Source organism: Prionailurus bengalensis, chromosome A2 (assembly GCF_016509475.1).
Source record: "Prionailurus bengalensis isolate Pbe53 chromosome A2, Fcat_Pben_1.1_paternal_pri, whole genome shotgun sequence".
NCBI classification, from domain to species: Eukaryota; Metazoa; Chordata; class Mammalia; order Carnivora; family Felidae; genus Prionailurus; species Prionailurus bengalensis.
In genome coordinates this window covers 9,151,685-9,172,196 of record NC_057348.1, presented here as the reverse complement: position 1 = coordinate 9,172,196, position 20,512 = coordinate 9,151,685, and the positions used below count along the sequence as shown (strand labels likewise).

The window sequence follows — 20,512 nt, the reverse complement described above, 5'->3', positions numbered from 1 at the left end:
GATTTCACGGGACAGCGCGGGTGAAGTGAAACCTAAGCACTAACGCCGAGACAGCTCGATGCCCCCCACCCACAGAGCGCCCAGGATCCTCCCTTCTGGGCACACGCACGCACAGAGACCGCCCCCTCCTCCAGGCGGCGCCCGCTGCGCGCGCAGCCCCTGGGACAGCCCAACGGCGGATTAACGGCCGACTCCGCCCCTCTGCGCGCGCAAGTTCCCAGAAAGAGGCGGAACCAGGCGCGCGTGATGCAGCACGTGCCCGGGGGGCGCGCGAGCCGGGGGGCGGGGCCGGCGCGTGCGCAGAGAGAGTGAAGGCGAAGGCGGGAAAAGGCAGGATGGAGCGGCAGGGAGTACGCGGCGTTTGTTGCCTTCGCGTGGGCGGCGGGCGGACAGACTGGGAACGGCCGAGATCTCGGGCTTCCCTGGGGGACCAGAACCCGGCCGCTTGCCTCCTACCGTCGAGGCCACGCCTCGCCCGGCCGGGCCCCGATTTCTTGACCGACTGACCGGGCCCTGACTGACTGACGGGGGCTGTGTGACTGACACGGGCCGGAAGGACAGACTTCCACGCATGGCGCGTGGCAGGAGCAGGGTAGAGAAAGTCTCAGACACCCAGGCGCCGCACCTTTTTCTTTTCTACCTTTTCCCCTGCCTCTTCTCCTTCCTCGAAGGACTCGAGCCAGCACACACCCCAGTTAGGAGCCCGGGGCCCCCAGCGCCCCTCCCGGAGCCCCTGCCCTCACCCCAGCCCGCCCCGGTCTCCCCGCCTCCGTCCTCCGGCGCTCCAGGCGCAGGGCCGTCCCAGCGCACGTCCCCGACCTCGTGGTGCCCGTCCCAGCCCCGCGCGTCTCTCCTGGGGGGGTCCCCGGCCTTGCGCAGCGGCACACGGAGGTGCCCGGGGTCGAAGGGACGGGAAAGGGGAGGGGGGGTCTGACCCCTTCTCGCCTTCCCTCCTCTGGCCTCTCAAGCGCTGGCTGTGCTCACAGGTGGACCTGCCCCACGTCGAGTGCAAGGACCCGGAGCCACAGCCGCTGGGGGACAGCAAGGAGCGGCAGCAGGACGAGGAGAGCCGCGAAGAGGAAGCCGGTCGGGGGCCAGCCAGGTGAGGAAGCCCCCCCCACCCGGCCCGACGGGGTCCACACCCTTCTCGTCCCCCCCCCCCCACCCCGGTTCTTCCGCGAGCCCCTGCCTTTGGGTGTCTGCTTTGGGTGCCTTTGCCCCGCGGAGAGGTCGCGCACCTGCTACGTGCCCAGCATGGTGCAAAGCGCTGGGACACAGTCAGGAGCTGACACTGGAGTGGAGGAGACAGACTGGGGGGGGGGGGAGCGGGAGGGGATAGGGAGAGAGTGCAGGTTCAGATCAGAGAATCGGGGAAGTCTTCGCGGAGGAGGTGACGAGTGAACTCTGAGGGTAGGCAGAACTGTGCGGGAGGAGCCCAAGAGGAAGCTGGTGAGAGAGACAGACAGGTAATGGGACTTTGGGTGTTCGTTGCCCGTGAAAAGATTTGAAATAGGGGGACACGAGGAGACGACAAGCCGGGCAAGGACTATTGTTAATAAAGCTTTATTGGCACATAGGCACGCTCGTCCGTGGCTGCTTCCGCCCAGTCGAGTTTTTGCAGCTGAGACCACAGGGCCCCCAAAGCTGAAAAGGTTTACTACCCGGACCTTTATAGAGGTTTGGAGTCCTCTGGGCGAAGGCATTGAAAGTCTCCCTCCGGCTACCGTATGTAGAGAACAGATCGGCGAGGGCAGGAGTGGAATCTGGGAGACCAGTGAGGAGGGAGTCGGGGTCATCCAGGTGCCAGATGATTCCAACGTGGCCTGGGGTGGATCTGCTGAGGTGACGAGAAGTCGGATTCTGGATATATTTAAGAAGGTGGGGGGGCTCCTGGGCGGCTCAGTCGGCTGGGCGTCCGACCTCAGCTCAGGTCACGATCTCACAGTTCGTGGGTTCGAGCCCCGCGTCGGGCTCTGTGCTGACAGCTCTGAGCCTGGAGCCTGTTTCGGATTCTGTGTCTCCCTCTCTCTCTGACCCTCCCCCGTTCATGCTCTGTCTCTCTCTGTCTCAAAAATAAATAAACGTTAAAAAAAATTAAAAAAAAAAAAAAAAGAAGGTGGGACGGACAGAAACAGCCAAGGGACTAGCTGCTGGAGCCAAAGAAAGAGCAGCATATCAGGGATGCCCCACACAGCTTTTCTCTCGCACATTTATTTATTCACTAAGTAAGTTTCTTTATTGAGGGTCTTCTTTGGCCGGACGCTGATGCCGAGCATGCAGCAGTGAACAAATCGGAATTTCTGCTGTCCTGGAGCTTTCTTTTGCTCAGCAATATGCACTTAAAGTTCCTCTGTGTCTTCTCATGGCTCGATAGCCCATTTCTTCCCGGTGCTGAATGACACTCCACGGTCTGGCTGGACCACAGTTTGCGCATCCGCTCACCTGCTGAAGGACGTCTTGGTTGCTTCCACGTTTGGGCAATTCTGAACAAAGCTGCTGTAAACATTCACGTGCAGGTTTTTTTTTTTTTAATTTTTTTTTCAACGTTTATTTATTTTTGGGACAGAGAGAGACAGAGCATGAACGGGGGAGGGTCAGAGAGAGAGGGAGACACAGAATCGGAAACTGGCTCCAGGCTCTGAGCCATCAGCCCAGAGCCCGACGTGGGGCTCGAACTCACGGACCGCGAGATCGTGACCTGAGCTGAAGTCGGACGCTTAACCGACTGCGCCACCCAGGCGCCCCCATGTGCAGGTTTTTGAGTGGACCTGAGGTTTCACTTCCTTTGGGTGAATACCAAGGAGCACAAGTGCTAGATGAGACGAAGAGTATATTTAGTTTTGTCAGAAACTTCCAAACTCCTTCCAAAGTGGCTGTGCCAGCTTATATCCCCGTCATCAATGAGAGAGTGTTCCTGTGGCTTGGCCTCCTCTCTAGCATTTGGTGTGGTCGGTATTTTGGATTTTTCACCATTTTAATAAGTGTGAAGTAGTGTCTCCTTGTTGTGTTGACTTACAGTTTCCTGAGGAGATACGAAGTCAAACAGCTTCTCATTTGCATGTTTGTCATCCATATGTCTTTTCTGGTGAGGTGTCCAGATCTTTTGCTCATTCTTTAATCTGGTTGTTTATTTCCTTATTGGTTGGTTTTGGTTTTTTTTTTTTTTTTTGAGACAGAGAGAGAGAGAGAGAGAGAAAGTGCAAGCAGGGGAGAGGCAGAGGGAGAGAGGGAATCACAAGCAGGCCACACACTCCGCGTGAGCCCAGCGTGGGGCTCGATCTCATGATCGTGAGATCATGACCTGAACCAAAATCAAGAGTCAGACACTCAACCGACTGAGCCACCCAGGCGCCCCTGTTTCCTTACCGTTTCGAAGAGTTCGTTGTATATTTTAGGCCAGTCCTTTCTCAGGCGTGTATTTCACAACGATTTTCTCCCAGTTTGTGGCTTGTCCTTTCATTCAGTTTGTTCACTGTGTCTTTTGCAGAGCAGAAGTTTTTCATTTTAATGAAGTCCAACTTACCAATTGTTTTCTGTTGATATTATATCTAAGAAGGTCCTCTAGATTCTTTCCTTTGATCTCTTCCGGAAGTTTTATAGTCTTGTGTTTGACATTCAGGTCTGTGATCTAGTTTTTGTGAAAGTGTGAGATCTGTGTCTAGTTTTTTTTTCCCCCCTACAGCTCTCCAGTTATTTCGACACCATTTGTTGTAAAGACTCCTTTCTCCATTGCATTTTCTTTGCTCTTTTGTCAAAGATCAGTTGACTGTATATGTGTGGGTCTATTTCTGGGCGCTCTACTCTGTTCTGTTGATCCATCGTCTGTTTGTTCGCCAATAGCACACTATCTGGATCACTGCAGCTTTATAGTAAGTTGAGGTCAAGTAGCATCAGTCCTCCGCCTTTGTTCTTCTACTTCAGTATTGTATTGGCTATTCTAGGTCTATTGCTGAGCTGATTTTCTAAAAGACAATAATGATAATAGAAATAATAATGTGATTTCAATTGGTGGCAAGTGCTGTGAAGAAGCAAAATAGGGTAAGGACCAACTAGAGTGATAGGGAGTTTGGAGTAGTCGGGGAAGTTCTCTAAGGAGGTCTCAGGAGAAGAAACAGCCGCGAGGCCTCGGGGGCCCATATATGCCAGGCCGGGGATGAAGTCTCTGAGGTAGGAATAAGCTTGGTGTGTTCACAAAACAATGATAAGCCCAGCATATCAGGCGTTGTGATTGGCAGCAGGGATCCCCTGAGTCCACCGGGCAGATGTGTTCATACCCTCCCGGTGCTTCCATCTGACCGAGAGGCAGATGCCGAACAAGCACTGACAAAGAAGAGACTGGGGTGCTGGGAAAACATTTCCCCCGGGGGCAGCCAGCCTTGAATAGGGAGCCAGAGACAGCGCCCTTGAAGAAGCAGCGCTGAATCCAAAGGTAAGGGAGAGTGGATGTTGGATGTTGGGTAAGGGAGAGTGGATGTTGGGAGGAGGAGTTTAGAAGAGTTCATGCAAAGCCCCTGTGCGGTTCAGGGAGCGGAAGGCAGGTCAGTGTGGCTTGGTGTGGGTGTGGGTGTGGGTGGGAGTGCAACAGGAACACCGGAGAGCTTGGCAGACGCCAGGTCACAAGGCGTTGTGTCAGCTATGGACTTACTCTGAGGACTTTTTTGGTAATGACTTTATTGAGATATAATTCACGTGATTTACAACTCACGAACTTACAATGTACAATTCAGTTGTTTTTAGTATATTCACAGAGCTGTGCGACCATCACCACAGTCAGCTATAACCTTTTCTTCGCCCCAAAAAGAAATCTTGCACCCCTTAACCATCATCCCCTAGTCTCTGCATCTTCCCCAGCCCCCTGGTAACCACTACTTTCTGTTTCTATGAATTTGCTTCTGCTGGACATTTCATATAAATGGAATCCTACACTTATGTGGTCCTTTGTGACTGGTTTCTATCACTGAGCACAGTGTCTTCAGGGTTTATCCATGTATCAGAACTTCATTTCTGTATGTGGCTGAATAATATTCTATATTATGGGATCCACCACATTTTATTTATCCATTCATTGGTTGATGGACATTTGAGTTGTTTCTGCTTTTTGGTCCTTGTGAGTAATGCTGCTGTGAAGATCCATGTACAAATTTTAGTGTGGACATATATTTTTTCATTTCTCTGGGATAGATACCTAGGAGGGGAATTGCTGTGGCAGAGACGCACCATGTTCTGGTTCCTATATTCCAAAGACACTGGCTGCGTTGTGGAGAATGGGTGGGAGGGGACGTGAGTGGACACGGGGAGACCTCCCCTGGAGGTAGCATCTAGCAGGGCAGATGGAGAGGAACTCTTGAGAGGGTGGCAGGATCATTTAGTGAGGCACGAGGAAGGGGAAGAACCAAGGATGCCTCTCGGCTAGTGTGCTACAAAACAGTGAAAATGCCCGTGAGTCAGGCATTGTGATTGGCACCAGGGACCCTCCTGCTGTGGTGTGCTGGAGCCAGCACCTCCCAGCTCCAAAGAGCTGGTTCTACACATCTCTTCCCAACATAGCACTTAGTGACTTTTTGTTGGTAGCTTGAAATTGGCTATAGTGGGAGTCTGCACCATGGAAATTGGCAAGCATTACAGATCAGACCTTTTTTCTCCCCCACAGAGAGCCACTTGCTAAGTGTTTACTAGCACACCGCTTTAGACTGGTTTCCAGCAGGTAGTGGTTTCGGTGGCAGAGGCAAGAACACGGGTTCCATTTTACCCTTGTTGAGCTTGAGGTGACTGGGGACATGCATGCGAACGCATCCAGAATACAGCTGGACTTGCTGACCTGGAACTCAGGGCGGGACAAGGGACTACAGGTGGACTGTAGGTGTCACTGTTTCAGAGGCAGGGGCAGGGTGAGTGAGCTCACCTGGGGAAGGAGTGAGACAAGGCCAGGCTCAGGACAGGACTCTGAGGACTCTGGGTATAAAGCCAGCTTCTCCCCACCTCCCAGATTCCTCAGTTGTAAAGCAGGCTACAAGGTGGGGTGGTTTCTAGATGTGTGTTATCAATTCAGGACCAGAAAAAAAGAAGGAAATGACTGAAGTCATTTGCTTGATAACATCTTCCTGCAAATAGCATGTTTAGACCTGGATTTGAGTGACAGACACAGACAATAGCATATCAAAGACTTCATAAGTTCCACAGGAGCTTTGGGCCGAAAAAACAGATGGATTAGAACCGGTGCAAGGGCCAATTAATAGATCAGCAGCAGACACTCAGTGACATGATTAAAATGTGAACACATTTTGGGAGAGAAAAGCAGAATGTGAAGAATGGGTTCAGTAGCTTTGAGTCAAACCTTCCCCCTTCCTGGCTGTACTTCAGCAAAACCTCATTTTGCCCAAGCAGCGGAGATTCTGTTGTGTTCCTCCTTGAATGTTTGATTAGCTTGCCTCCCCTCCTGGGCCTGCCGCCTGCGGTGGTCAGAAGTGGCTGGCGGATTGTTTACTTGTATATCTGTTAGAGGCCACGGAGGGAGGGCCCCGCCAGCGGGCGGCTCTGGCTCAGACGCCTGCCAATCACAGCTTTACCTGGAGCGAACAGATGGTCTCTTTACTTAGACCCATTTCCTCACCGTTCCTGGGCCCCCTGCCAGCGCGGGCCCTACTCGGGAACTGTGTCCTAATCCTCGCAACTGAATTTGGGACTCCTTAGGAGGACAGATCGTAAAAGATGAGCGTGGTAAAGTGTTCACAGCCCCCACCCCGAGTCTCCCCCACTCGACCCCTCTGCGGGCCGTGCACACCCAGCCTGCTTTGTTGGACCTACTTCCATTCTCTGGCATCCATCCAGAGTTGGGCAGCAGAAGCAGGCCTGGGAATGGGGGAAGCCAATGAAGAGGACACTGTGCATTTTGTTTATTAAAGTTAATTGGTGAACGCAGGCCCAGGGAAGCCTATGATTCATTAGCATCCCGATTAATATGCAGCTGCTGAGTATTAAGAAAAATGAAATGGAAAGAAGGAAATCCCCAAAGGAGAGGTTGGAAAAAATCAGGAAGCTCTCTGCAGACATCTGATGCAGGCCTTTGTCCCACCACGAAATTTGAATGAGATGAATTCAAGTGATTTTTCACCATTTGCATAGCTGCCATGAAGCCCGCTCCAGCCCCATCCCTCGAGCCTGAGAAAGGAGCGACTTTGAACTGTCAGCAGCTCCAGCAGCTTGTGAGCAATTACATAAAAAGAAGCACCTGTTTTTATCGTTGATTTTAATTTCAGGATCCTTACACTGTCGGGACAAGGCATCTATGGGTACAAGGAAGTTTGTGAGCAGGAATGTTACACCTGGCTCTGGAAGAAGTTCCTTCCTTTAAGCATTCAATGACTATCTGTGCCGCCTTGGGGATGTGCAGAATGCAGTCCCCATCCTGACCGTGCACAGTGTGCTGGAAGGATTGAATGTGCATAAACCATGGGAGTGTTGTGATCAGTAAGTGGAGGTGCTGTGGGTGCAGTAGCAGGAACTCCGAATGGTGAAGTTGTATGAAGGGAAAGTCATTTCAGGCAGAAGCTGATGGGTTTGGTGAAGTTGTTGAAGGTTCCAAATTGCTCAGAGTGGAGGGTAGAAAGGGAAGGTGGCAGCTAGGGCCCTCCCTGGAAGGCCCTGTGTGCCGTGCTAGGGAATGTACTTGGTCCCGTGGCAGGTGGGAACTCTCATAAGCTGTCAGGCAGGAGTAGGACATCAAATTGCAGTTCAGAAGGTCCCTAGGGACCGGGTGAGACATGCTAGGTGAATTGCACGTGATGGAGACGAAATGATAGATTTGGGAGAGATGAAGGAGTTGGAAAGGAGGGCTTTCTCACAGGATGTGGAGGATCAGAGAGAAGCTGGACTCTAGACTCACTGCTGAGTTTCTGGCATGGGAACTAGGTGGCTTTTGGTGTCATAGGAGGATGTTGATATCAGCGTGCAAATTCGAAGGAGTTTCAGATGCTTCTGGGACAGCTAAGTAGAGAAGGTCTGGAGGTAGTCAGATATGTGGTTGGGAGCTCAGGAGACAGACACGGACCAAGAATAAGCTTGAAGGTTGTGGTAGCTTGAAGATGGATGGTAATGAAAGCCCTTGCTGGCCATTCATTTATTCCATGCCCCTTTACTACTGCTATCATGAAGCGTAGGTGAGTGACACATAGCCCGGTCCTCCCAGAGACTATGGGGGAGAGGCTAAGGTGCAGTCGGTGACACGGTAGGTGCTGTGTGCACGTAACTCAGCCAGAAGAGAGTTTCTAGAAGAGGCAGGATGTAGGCAGGGAAAAGGACTGCCAGGGCATTCCAGCTACAAGGGTGCCTTTGGGGAATGACAGGTTGTGCATTGTGAGGTGGTGGGTTAGCAGGAAAGGCCAACAGGGAGGAGGTTTGAGGGTTCTGGCCTCAGAGCAAGGATGTGAACGATGGTGTAAAGGGAAGAGAGCAGGGCCAGCAACACAGCCTGGGGATGCCACGTGATGGGAATGGCAGGGAAGGGTGGAGCCAGAAGGTCAAGGGACTTATGGTCTGAGGTGTCTTCCAGGTGCCGCTGGGGACCTTGGCAGGAGGCTCTTCATTTGAGAACTGGGGCAGGAACAAGTGGGCTGAGAAGAGAGTGAGAGGTGAGAAATGTGCTCAGAAAGTGTCAGCAGCTCTTTTTAGAAGAGCTGCGTGTCTGTGAAGGGGAGGAAAGAGGAAGGTGGCTGGCCGAGGGATAGCTGGTGTTTGAGGGGAGGGGTATGGGCATGTGTGTTGTTCTAATACGTAAAACTGGAGATGCCATGCCTTGGAGAGGGCCAGCCCGGAAGAGAGATCAAAGGTACAAGAAGAGGGCAAGGTGCAAAGGGGATTGGGATCAGGAGCCTGGCAGAGGCAGGGAACCCTTCACTGACTGCCAAGCTGGGAGTTTGGAAAGAGGAAGGGTAGTTGTGGATGCATTTACGGGGGGTGCAGTGGAGGCAGTTATTGGCCTGCACTGTTCCTGTGTCTGCTCAGCCTGAGGGGAAGCAAGTGTGGGATCAGGGACAGGAGAATTATGAAAGTTTGGGATGACTTGAGAGGAATGAGAAGGAGGAGACCAGAGCACAGACAGGATTCCCAGTCCTAAGGACTCCCAGAGGCTCGAGAGCAAGATTCTGCAGGAACCCTGTTCACGGGATCATGATTTCGTCCAGTGTCATTCAAGTTCCTGAGTTTGAGAAAAAATACAGCACTTGGTTACGAGAGTCAGGGTGGAGTTTTGGCGTGGGTGTGACACAGGGTTGAAGGGAAGAGCAACTGAGGCCCCCAGCTGGAGACTGAAGTAATAGAGCCCCTGGTTTAGGCTGAACAGGAGGGCAGTCAGTGCTTGAGGTCTCAGGGAAATCACACGCCAGGTTTTCTTGACCCTGTGTCCCCAACTTCATTACTATCATGCAAAGCATCCTGTCTTTTTAGGAGCCATCCATTTTGTGTTTTTCACATGCATCCAAATGTTACAAAAGTCTGAATGTTAAAATACCAGTGTGGGGGTGCCTCACAGTCTCAGGGTTGTGAGTTTGAGCCCCATGTTGGTTGTAGAGATTACTTAAGAATAAAATCTTAAGGGGCACCTTAAGTCAGTCAGTTAAGCATCTGACTTCGACACAGGTCATGATCTCATGGTTTGTGTGCTTGAGCCCTGCTTCTCTCTCTCTCTGCCCCTCGTGGGATTCTCTCTCTCTGCCCCTCACTCACTTGAGTCCTTTCCTCTCCCCCCCCCAAAAATAATAAATTTTCTAAAAATCTTAAAAAATAAGAAAAAAGTGACAGTGTCCAAGGTCTGAATTAATCTTCTTTTGCCTCACTTCCCTGAAGGAAAGGAGTAATCGCAAGCTAAGGGGGTCATAAACTCCTTTGGTAAACCTTTGCCCTACAGTAAAATGACTTTTTATGAGAATGCTCAGGAAGCCTTTAGTTGCTCTGTTGTTTTCTAGTTGACATAAGTCTTCGCTATAGATCATCTGCCTCAGGGACACACTTTCCCATCTTGATAAATGCACTGGCCACACGTGTCCTGCCTTGGAGGCTGGTGAACTTGCATGTTTTGTACAAAGCCAGAGGAGGAAAGAATAGATCAGATGGAAGGTGTCCTTAATTCATTCGACAAACAATGGAAGATTTACTATGTGGTGAGTGCTGGGAATTCAGAGATAAATAGGACACAGCCCTCTGGCGGGGGGGTGAGGGGGGGGGAAGGGATGTGAGCTGTGACAAGCACATGCAGTGATAGAGACAGGCACAGGGTCCTGGACATCTTCTCAAAGGAGCATTGGCCTGGGCTAGGCCTCATAGGTCAAGTCAGAGAGTCAGCACATGCCAATGAGGCAAGAAATGATCTGGCAAAAGGAATACTCAAGGGCCAGGGCACTACTGAAGTCTTGGGCCTGGGAACTTTCATGCAGATGAGAGCTCTGGACACCCAGGCTCTTGTGCTCAGGGATTTTACTGTGCTTGTATCCTGAGCCAAATGAAGAGCTTAGCCAGTCAGGAAACCACCAAGAAAAAATAGTTTTATGGGGGAAGCATCCAAAACTCAAGATGTAATTTTCTAAGGAACCGGTGCCTGGCTTGTGGTCTTGGCTGACCTTATGGTTGCTCGTCACCTGGTGTGTTTAGGAACCGCTCTCTTGGCACCTCTGAGTCTCAGCCATTAAGACCTGGGAGGACCTCAGAGGGTGAAGAAACTGAGGACCCCAGGGGCAGCAGGACGTGGGCCGCGAGTCAGGCCACCTGGGTGCCACACCCAGCTCTGCCACACACTGGCAGAGAAAGTGACATAACCACGCTGAGCCTGTGTCCTCAGCTATGAGGTAGGTAAAGATGATGAGTGGACCAACCCCAAAGCATGGTCAAGAGGATGCAGCACAGGCGTTGAGCTTAGCACAGTGCCTGACAGATGGAAGGTGCTTACAGATCAGATAAACCAGAGATGAAGGACAAAAAGAAATGGGGCCCAGAAACAATGATGCAAGTCCCCCTAATCCTGTTTAAAGAAGAGAGAGATTTGGGGCACCTGGGTGGCTCAGTCGGCTAAGCATCCAACTTTAGCTTGGGTCATGATCTCACCGCTCATGAGTTTGAGCCCCATGTTGGGCTCTGTGCTGACAGCTCAGAGCCTGGAGCCTGCTTCGGATTCTGTGTCTCCTTCTCTTTCTACCCCTTCCCCACTCCTACTCTGTCTCTCAAAAATAAATAAACGTTACAAAATTAAAAAAAAAAAAAACAAAACTCTTGCAGGTCTTGAGAAAGCAATCTACATGCACTCTCCTTTTAAAAAATTTTTTTAAATGTTTATTTTGAGAGAGAGAACACACACAAGAGCAGGGGAGGGGCAGGGAGAGAGAGAATCTCAAAGCAAGCTTCGCGGTATCCGTGCAGAGCCCAACATGGGGCTTGATCTCTCGAACCATGAGATCATGACCTGAGCCAAAATCAAGAGTCAGACACTCAACTGAATAAGCCACCCAGGCACCCAATATATGCAGAATCCTTCTAGATTTTTACAGTCTCTGCCCCGATCTATAGTTGTTTATATACTATAAATAGTTTAACTGATGCTTATTTCAAAGCAGCAAGTGGTGTAATGAAATGACTGTGGGTTTTGGACTCAGGCAAATCCCCCTGTTCTGGAACCTTAAGTGGATTTTGCACCTCTGGGTCTGTTTCCTCAATTATAAAATGAGGATACTGCCCCTGCCTCTCAGGGCAGTGTGTGAATGAAATAAACAAGCGTCGCCCACAGGAGACACACAACACTGGTTCCCCTCCCACCACAGAGCTAATTCAGATCAGCAGCACTCTCAGGAGAGCTTGGTGTTGACCTCAGTTTCCTGTACTTTCAGAAGTCAGGTTTCTAGCCCCTCTATCGCCACCTCCAGTGCCAACCGCCAGCTGATGATGCTAGAAGGGAAGTCAGGACCCTACTTTTCCTCTCTGGACTCGAGCATCGACATCCTGAAGAAGAGGGCCCAGGACCTGATTGAAAACATCAACGAGAGCAGGCAGAAGGACCATGCACTCATGACCAACTTCAGGGACAGCCTCAAGATCAAGGTGACAGATTCTCCCACACACTGCAAAGCCTCAGTCTGCAGGGAGAGGGAGTCCTATGTAAAGGGTGAAAGGGGAGGGAATGAGCTGCTGCTGCTAAGCGAACTGCATATAGTACCACATGACAGGGCCAGGATGAGGAATGAAGGTCCCTCTTGCACCCACAGCCCAGCCAGCCCTCTTATTTCATGCCAGTACTAATAGCCAGGGGAGTAGGGACTGAGACAGAGCCTTCATTGTCACACCCATTTGTCCTCCAAAAGTTGAATGGTTTGTGGGGTGTCTGACTGGGTCAGTCAGTAAAGCCTGCAACTTTTCTTTTTTAATGTTTGTTTCTTTTTTTCGAGAGAGAGAGAGACAGAGTGTGAGCAGGGGAGGGGCAGAGAGAGAGAGGGAGACATAGAATCCAAAGCAGGCTCCAGGCTCTGAGCCATCAGCACAGAGCCCGACGTGGAGCTCGAACCCAAAAGCTGTGAGATCATGACCTGAGCTGAAGTCAGACGCTCAACTGACTGAGCCACCCAGGCGCCCCTATAGCCCGCAAGTCTTGATCTTGAGGTTTTAAGTTCAAGCCCCACATGGGGTGTAGAGATTAGCTAAAATTCTGGGGCACCTGGGTGGCTCAGTTGGGTATAAGTGTCTGACTTTGGCTCAGGTCATGATCTCACTGTTCATGGGTTTGAGTCCTGCATTGCACTCTGCTGTCAGCGCAGAGTGAATTCTGTCTCCCTCTCTCTCCACCCCTCCTGCATGCATTCTCTCTCCCTCTCGCTCAAAAATAAAAATAAACATTAAAAAAAATTTCTATGATCCCACTACCCAGAGGCTACTTTGTCACATTTTCTTTTTGAGAGACAGAGACAGAGCATCGGTGAGGGGGGGGGGGGGGGGGGGCAGAGAGTGAGAGGGAGACACAGAATCCGAAGCAGGCTCCAGGCTCTGAGCTGTCAGCACAGAGCCTGGTGTGGGGCTCGAACCCACGAACTGTGAGACCGTGACCTGAGTGGAAGTCGGACGCTTAACTGATTGAGCCACTCAGGCACCCCTGTTACATATTTTCTAACTTGTTTGAGTCTGTTCAATATATACATACATACATATATCTGGGTGACTCAGTCAGTTGAGCATCTGACTCTTGATTTTGGCTCAGGTCATGATCTCACTGTGGAATCGAACCCTGCATCAGGCTCAACAGCACGGAGTCTGCTTGGGATTCTCTCTCTCCCTTCCTCCCTCTCTCTCTCTCTGCCTCTCCCCTGCTGTGCTTTTTCTCTCTCTCAAAATAAATAAACATTAAAAAAATTCAAAATATAGGCAATTTCACCTCCAGTCACTGGAATTTTTTTACCATTTTTATAAGATATATTGCAGAAATCTTAGCCATTTAAAACAAATGTCTTGTGATGTCCCTTCCTTGATTTTCTAAAAATATGCCTTATTCTTTAAAAGGTTTCAGACCTGACAGAGAAGCTAGAAGAGAGGATGTATCAGATTTACAATCACCACAACAAGATCATTCAGGAAAAGCTCCAAGAGTTCACCCAGAAAATGGCAAAGATCAGCCATTTGGAGACAGAGCTCAAACAAGTGTGCCACACCGTGGAGACAGTGTACAAAGATCTGTGCATCCAGCCTGAGGTACGAGATATAAACTCCTGCATGGGGCCACCTCCTGAGGAAGGAGAGTTGTGGAGGCTAAGACGAAAGCAAATGTCAACACAAACCAAGTCTGTCAGCACCGTGCCCAGCCCTAAACCCCACAGGGGCCACTGTCACTGCAAAAATCCTTCAGATGCTCTTGCCATCTCACTGGTGGCCCCAGGTTCCCCTCTGCGGTGGTGTGTCTGAGCTGAGAAGCCGGACCGCTGTTATTTCCCACCACTGTGTGGTCAGCTGTGTGGTGACAGAAAGGACAAAGGCCTCTCTGTCTACAGCCCTCAGCCCTGGTCAGCACCTAACCAGGGTTATTACAGCAGAGCCCAAGACTCAAGACACAGGCCAGACCGCTTGAGGGGGGAAATCCCCACCACACAGCCCCACATTTTTCCTGTGACCGAAATGACTTCTCGGGTGCTTACGATTAAACATGGCCCAACACTGTGGGGTCAGACATGCAGACTCTTTATTATTCTCTCTTTCGCTTTCATTCTGCTCCAACCTCCAGCATAAGGCACTTACCCCCAGGATGGGAGGATCAGAGGGCACACAGTGAACTCTTGCTGTGGCAGGCGGGGGGGGGGGGGGGGGGGGGGGCGTGGGGAGGCGGGATTTGCTCAGTCAGACATCAGATCAGTGTCACAGAGACTGCTTCCATGTCACTCTCCTTCCCTCTCCCTGCTCCCCTGTCAAGAGAAGCTTCTGTTCCAAGATAAGTGGAATCCATTCCCATCCACAGTTAAAAGTGGGCTGAGAAACTTGGTACAGAGAGTCCCATCTTCTTTTTAAGGAACACATTTGAATGACTTCAAAGGGAAAATTTTGATAATTAAGAATCAGTGTCTCTCACTTCCCACTATAAAAATTGGCTCCATCTGCCATCTCCCTGAGTAAGCTCAGAGCGTAGCATTTCCCTGGGAAGGAGCCGGAGGCCATCTGGGCTCCCGGGTGAAGTGTGCTCACTTGCTGGCCGTGAACGCTTGGATCCCCGTGATTGCCCTTCCAAGGATCAGAGCATGAATGTCGTGAGTGCCTGGACAAGACAAATGCAGAGTTGGTTTGGAGTCTGAACAGCTCATGACTTCCCTTTAAGTCAATCTTCATGTCTCTCCTCCCCCTAGGCTATTACTGCGGAAGAAGAACAAACCCACAGAGATGGTGAGAGCTGACAGCTTCTGGGAGAGTCCCCTCTTAGGCTCAGAGGCCACCATTCAGGCCATGCTGAGAAAATTGTTTTTCACAGTTCTGTAAGGCATCTTGGCAAAAAATGAAATAAAATAAAATAATCCAAAAGTCCTTGTGCCAGACCCAAAACTTCAGCAAGCCCAGCTCTGGCCATGGGCCCAGCTTTGGCACTCCCTACGCTTGGCAAATTCACCCCCTCCCTGCACAGGTGGTTAAATGTTTGATTTTCAACCCATTCATGCTCCTTTCCCAGAGGCTGAGATTGCTGCAGAGCTCTGTGGGGATAGGTCAGGCCCTTCTTACCTACAGATGGGATGGGAAAGCAAGTATCAGACAGATTGCTTGTCCCAGCTGATCTCCCCTGTCCTAAAGCCACTATCCCCATGTCCCACATCCTCTGCTCTTAACTCTGGGTAACATTTTACAGCCCTCAGTGCTCTTACATGCTTTTCCTCAGCTTAAAGGGGTAGAAGGCAGGGATTACTGCCTCCTCCTTATGGAGCAAAATAAGTGTGTTTATTTCCTAAAGTGTATATCTGACCCGGTCCCTCCCCTGCATAAAACACCCTGAAGGCCCTCCTCTGCTTGTCTTCAGGGTCATTCCCACACCTCAACCCTCCCTCTTGCTTTTTCTGGAATGTCCCATCCAGAATAGCACACAGAAGCTATTTCAAAAAAAAAAGAAAGAATAAGAAAAAGCTATTTCACTGCCTCTGCCCAGGGAGCTATACCTCTCTTAAGGCCTAACATGCTCCCACTTTCTTCCCAAGATAAGCACCCGCCTCTTACAACTCCCCCTTTTTCTGCCTGGCTCATACTAGACTGTACTTTTTTTAATGATTTTGTTTCCATGTCTGTCTTCCACAGGGGTTCTGGGCCCAGTGTTAGTCACAACCGGTTCCCAGGTGCAGACACCACAGCCTGATCATGATTTATCTTTTTTTTTTTTTTTCTCTTAACATAAAAGGGAGTGGTGATTCCTGTGTGCAGCTGCACTCTTGCTCCCTGGCATCCACCAGCTCACTCTAGGCATCGTGCCCTACTCTGGGGATGCCCAAGGAGGTTGGAAGCAGTCTGGGGAGCACCCCTCCTCCCGAGCACCGTGGGGGAAAGGGCTCAGAGCATTTCACTTCCACAGTCCCAGTGTGAGCTACCCCTAATAAGAATACAGAGTGGGACTTGTCCCAGGTCACACTGCTAGTGATGAAAACTGGGAGCAGGGCTCAGGCCTGCTGTCCCCACCCCCCTTCTCTAGACAGTGAGGCCGCTGTAATACTCCTCCCCACAGAGCCCCAGCCCTACCTTCATAGGTGTTCACAGACTCTAGGTTCATGACATGCCGGATCACGTGATACTCATCAGAAATCCCATTCCCCCCTAGCATGTCTCGGGCCTGGCGGGCGATATCCAGGGCCTTCCCACAGTTATTCCTCTTCAGCAGGGAGACCATTTCCGGAGTGGCCCTGGGAGTGGCACAGACATGGAACAAGTAAGGGGTCACAAAAACCTGACCCCAGGCATCCCTAAGCCCTGGGCAAACCCCCCCCTGGGCAAAGCCAGGGGAAAAGATTCCCCAAGTCACAGACACAGCAGCAGACACTGAGCTCCCAGTTAGGGATAAGCGGGCAGTCTTGTCCCATCAAGGCCAAGAGGGCAAGAAGAGATAGGTCCCCAGGAACCACGAGGCAGGAAGGACATTTCTCCCCAGGGCCAGCCACCACCATGTCCAGGAGGGGCACGGCGTCCCTTCCTTGCTGCCTCCACCCTGCTTCCCCGATATGCGGCCCCTACTTGTCTTGGTCCTTTAAGCGGCCAAGCTGCAGGCAGGCGTGAAGGCCCAGCGTGATCTCAGTGAGCATGTCTGCCAGCTTCTTCTGAATCAGCTGGTTCCTGGCCAGTGGGGCTCCAAACTGGATCCTAGGCAGGCAAGTTTAGGGTAAGTATGAGCAAGTTCACGCCCCAGTCTAGGAAGCCTTCCCAGGCTGCCTCGGCCCTCGCTAAGTTCACCCTGGCCCTGCCATTGAGTCAGCCCCTCACTGCTCAAAAGGACTTCCCAGGCTGTTATACCGAGTGAGAAACTTACGTCCAGTGGGCGGGGAATGGGGAGTCACCAGTTGGGTAAGGGATGGAGCCCCTGCCCCCCCATCCCCAAGAGCCCTCCTGGCAACCCCCACAAACCTATCCAGGGTGTACTGCCGGGCTGTGTGCAAACAGAATTCGGCAGCTCCGAGCACGCCCCAGGTGATGCCAAACCGGGCATTGTTTAGGCAGCCAAAGGGCCCCTGTAGGGTTGAGAGAGGGGCCTCAGCCCCACCGGGAGCTGAAAGGCCCTGTGCAGAACTAACTCTCAAGTAGGGGGAAGCCCCCTCTCCAGACACGCAGTCGGTATAAACAGAGGGACTCAGGGCAGCCATTTGGATCCCACACGGTCCTGGCACCAGAGCTCATGCACAGCAAGTCTTGCTCGGCGCCTGCTCACCCTTGGTTTGCACGCAGTTTTATCCAGCCCAGGATCTGGGTTGGATGCTCAGGTCTAGGAGGTGACATAAGGAGACAAAAAGATGCACACGCATCAAAGGGTTAAACTGGTTCCGGACTGTATGTGTCCAGGGCAGAGCCGGTATATGCAAGATGGTCACCAAAGGGGCAATTTCCACACATCGGAGAGCCAAGCAGAACCTCTCAGAATCACTAGTGTGTGGGCTCCACAAGCACAGGGACTGTGTCTGTTCCCCAGCTGGGTCCCCGGCCTGGGGCCTGCCCAAGAAAGCTGAGCCAGCAGGTGACCTGATACCAGTTCCCAAGGTGGCCATTGCTCACCGACAGACCAGATACGTCAGGCAGCACATTCTCCTCCGGCACCTCCACACCGTCCATGACGATCATGCCTGTGGACGACGCCCGCAGGGAGAACTTGCCCTCAATCTTGGGCGCTGAGAGGCCCCGCATTCCCTTCTCCAGCAGGAAGCCCCGAATGCGGCCATCTTCACATCGAGCCCACACTACAAACAGGTCGGCCACAGGTGAATTGGTGATCCTGGGGGAGGGACAGGCAGTGAAGATCTGGCCACCTCCCCCCTGCCCCTGCCCACCTGCCCGAGACACCCAGACCCCTCACCAGGTCTTGGTCCCGTTGAGGGTGTAGCTCTTGTTAGATGGGTTGTGACGGGCTCTGGTCTCCATGCTGCCAGGGTCACTCCCATGGTTGGGCTCTGTGAGCCCGAAGCAGCCCAGGAGCTCCCCCTTGGCTGCAGGCACAAGACAGGGTCACAAATCTGCCTGTCCCCCACTCATCCCCTCAACTGAAAATTGTCAGTCTCTCGATCAAGCCAGGCCAAAGGCAGACCCAACCCCGCTCTCGTGGCACTCCCAGGGGGTATGGGGACAGCCTCAGCCCCCCAGGCCACAGTAACAATGCCACGATGGGGAGAGGCCGCCACAGGAGTCAGGAAGGAGTCAGATAATCTGTCTTAAAGTCAGTAAAAGGAGTTAAGCAGGAGGAGGAAGGACGGAGAAGAGTGGTCCCAGCAGGGGTATAGACATGCCAAGGCCCAGTAGTACATTCCAGGAATCCCAAGAAGCCGAGTCTGGCTGAGGAGAAGCAGTCAAGAGAGTGGCCAAAGGTGAGTTGGAATGGTCAGCAGAGGCCTACTCATGTGCGGCCTTGTGGACTCAGAAAGTTAAGACTTTAAACTCTGGGCTGGGGATGGGGGAGCAAATTAGGAGGAGATGATGGTGGTGAGAGAGCGGCAGAGTCGAGAGAGACCTAGGAGGGGACAGTCCGGATCAGACGGAGCAGCGGGGCCCCGGGGTCTGCAGGGAATCTCGGTGGCCACTGGGGCTATCTTGGAAGTAGGGGCAGAAGGTAGGCTCTGGGGACAGTCCCATTCCTAAGTTCCAGACCACTGGGGTGGTCTGGTTTCCGGCAGGCTCCACAGGCAGCTGCTCACCCAGCCGGGGCAGGTACTTCTGCTGCTGGGCCTTGCTGCCATAGGCGTAGATGGGGTGCATGACGAGGGAAGACTGGACACTCATTGCTGACCTATAGCCGCTATCCACCCGCTCCAGCTCCCGGGCTAGGAGCCCATAGGCCACAGAAGAGACTCCAGCACAGCCATACCCTGAGGGGAGGGGAGGGAAGATAGGGCAATGGGAGACAAAGCCCAGTGTGATTCCTGGGGTCCAAGAGACAGAGCTACATAAGGGAGCCCAAGGAGGGGGCACCAAGCTGGCCCTAGCTTGAGGGTTTATTCATTTTCCCTCGCAGCCACTTTCAGAAGGAGGCATAACAGCCTCGCTTTGCAGATTGGGAAACTCAGGATCAGGGATAGGAAGGGGCTTTCCAGGACACAGTGGGGGCAGCGGCGTGTGGAGATAAATCTGTCCCTACCTTTGATGGTGGGGCCCAGCACACCAAGCTCCCCCATCTCTGAGATGATCTCCCGGTGAAAAACTGCAAAGACACGGATGCCCACATTCAGGCCCAGCCCCAGCCCACTGGAGCCCCCATCCCAGCGGCACAGGAGTCCAGGGGCCCAGCTAAAGCAGGCAGAGCAGGTGCGCACGGTAGGGAGTACCCACCCACCCCCGCCTGCCTGGGCACCTTCGTTGCGATTGGCCAGCAGGATTCGGGGCATGAGGCGCTCCTGGCAGTAGGTGCGGAAGGTGTCCCTGATGAGGATCTCATCCGCGGTCAGCTGCTCCTCCAGCAGCAGCGGGTCCCTCCAGTCAAATTCAGGACGTGAGGCTGGGACAGGGAGCAGAGAGTGGGGCCGGGCTTGACTCAGCCCAGCCCACCACGCACCCTCCTCTCCTGGAATCCTCAGCCCCACTCCTCCACTCCCATCTGGCTCCTGGTGGATGTGGGTTGCAGAAAAGACTGACAAGATGGCATTTCTCCGGGAAACTCACTGCCTCTGGCCCTGGCCACGCCCTGCCTCCCCGCCCTGGCAGTCGTCGATTCTGGGACAGAACCCACCCGGGGCAGACAGACAGCTGGACAAGGGCCGCAGACGCCCGGCGCAAGGAGGGGTCCTTACACTTGGCCGCTCGGTTCTGTGTCTTCCCGCCCTTTTCTGGAAACACAGGACGGGAAAGTCACCCCGGGAATGTTCCCGAGCCTCCAGTTCCACCCTCCCCGCCCTGCCCCCGACCCGGCACTGACCAGTTTGCGTCGCCGCCGAGCCCCACCCGCGCAGGAGGCTCAGGCCTGGTCCACGGCTCAGCAGCCGCCCGGAAACGCCTCTCAGGGCCATTTGAGCAGCGGACGGGCAAGCGGAGCAACCACGGCCAACCTGGAGGAGCAGGGGCGTCAGAGCGGCGCGGCTCCCACCGGCAGGCCTGGCCCCTGGCACCAATCGCCCCTCTAGCCGGTGCTTACCTGAGGCCTCCGCGCTCACCGTACGGGCCACAGAACAACAGGCAAAAGCTTCTGACCTCTGGAGGGGGTGGGAGGGGCGGATGCCGAATGGGGCCTCTCATTGGTGTGTGCTCGGACTCGGCTCCTCCACAGCTCTGCCTTTTAAAAGGGCCACGGTAGCCTTGCCGGTGGAGCCAGGAGCGCCCAGGCCAAGTTTTATTAGCTGCTTTAAGAAGC

General features: G+C 52.8%; 2 protein-coding genes across 6 annotated transcripts; one reads left to right on the top strand and one right to left on the bottom strand.

Moving 5' to 3' along the window:
• The first annotated feature begins 228 nt into the window (after positions 1-228).
• Positions 229-15,027, top strand: SYCE2 (synaptonemal complex central element protein 2). 5 transcript variants are annotated; one of them, XM_043586711.1, is made up of 5 exons: positions 229-350; positions 987-1,102; positions 11,904-12,078; positions 13,525-13,713; positions 14,853-15,027. In XM_043586711.1, the coding sequence occupies exons 1-5, from the start codon at positions 336-338 to the stop codon at positions 14,898-14,900; spliced, it is 543 nt and encodes a 180-aa protein (XP_043442646.1). In that variant the 5' UTR covers positions 229-335; the 3' UTR covers positions 14,901-15,027. The 5 variants fall into 5 exon arrangements, with proteins under 5 accessions (XP_043442646.1, XP_043442645.1, XP_043442643.1 ...); XM_043586710.1 differs by having other exon boundaries at positions 11,868-12,078; XM_043586708.1 differs by lacking the exon at positions 229-350 and adding an exon at positions 386-694.
• GCDH (glutaryl-CoA dehydrogenase) lies at positions 14,181-20,417 on the bottom strand. The gene is made up of 12 exons (XM_043586700.1): positions 20,297-20,417; positions 20,081-20,210; positions 19,956-19,991; positions 19,520-19,663; positions 19,307-19,369; positions 18,867-19,037; positions 18,035-18,164; positions 17,737-17,953; positions 17,095-17,198; positions 16,708-16,833; positions 16,219-16,379; positions 14,181-14,764 (listed from the first exon to the last, which is right to left on the bottom strand). The coding sequence occupies exons 2-12, from the start codon at positions 20,169-20,171 to the stop codon at positions 14,691-14,693; spliced, it is 1,317 nt and encodes a 438-aa protein (XP_043442635.1). The 5' UTR covers positions 20,172-20,210; positions 20,297-20,417; the 3' UTR covers positions 14,181-14,690.
• Positions 20,418-20,512: the final 95 nt, after the last annotated feature.

Bases quoted from the DNA above. Each gene is read 5' to 3' on its own strand.
- SYCE2 (XM_043586707.1), top strand. From the start codon at position 572: ATGGCGCGTGGCAGGAGCAGGGTAGAGAAAGTCTCAGACACCCAGGCG. The intron at 12,079-13,524 runs GTGACAGATTCT...ATTCTTTAAAAG, and splicing joins GGGACAGCCTCAAGATCAAG to GTTTCAGACCTGACAGAGAA. The intron at 13,714-14,852 runs GTACGAGATATA...TCCTCCCCCTAG, and splicing joins ATCTGTGCATCCAGCCTGAG to GCTATTACTGCGGAAGAAGA.
- GCDH (XM_043586700.1), bottom strand. From the start codon at position 20,171: ATGGCCCTGAGAGGCGTTTCCGGGCGGCTGCTGAGCCGTGGACCAGGC. The intron at 17,199-17,736 runs GTGAGCAATGGC...TCAACCCTACAG, and splicing joins CTGACGTATCTGGTCTGTCG to GGGCCCTTTGGCTGCCTAAA. The intron at 16,834-17,094 runs GTTTGTGGGGGT...TTGCCTGCCTAG, and splicing joins CGGCAGTACACCCTGGATAG to GATCCAGTTTGGAGCCCCAC.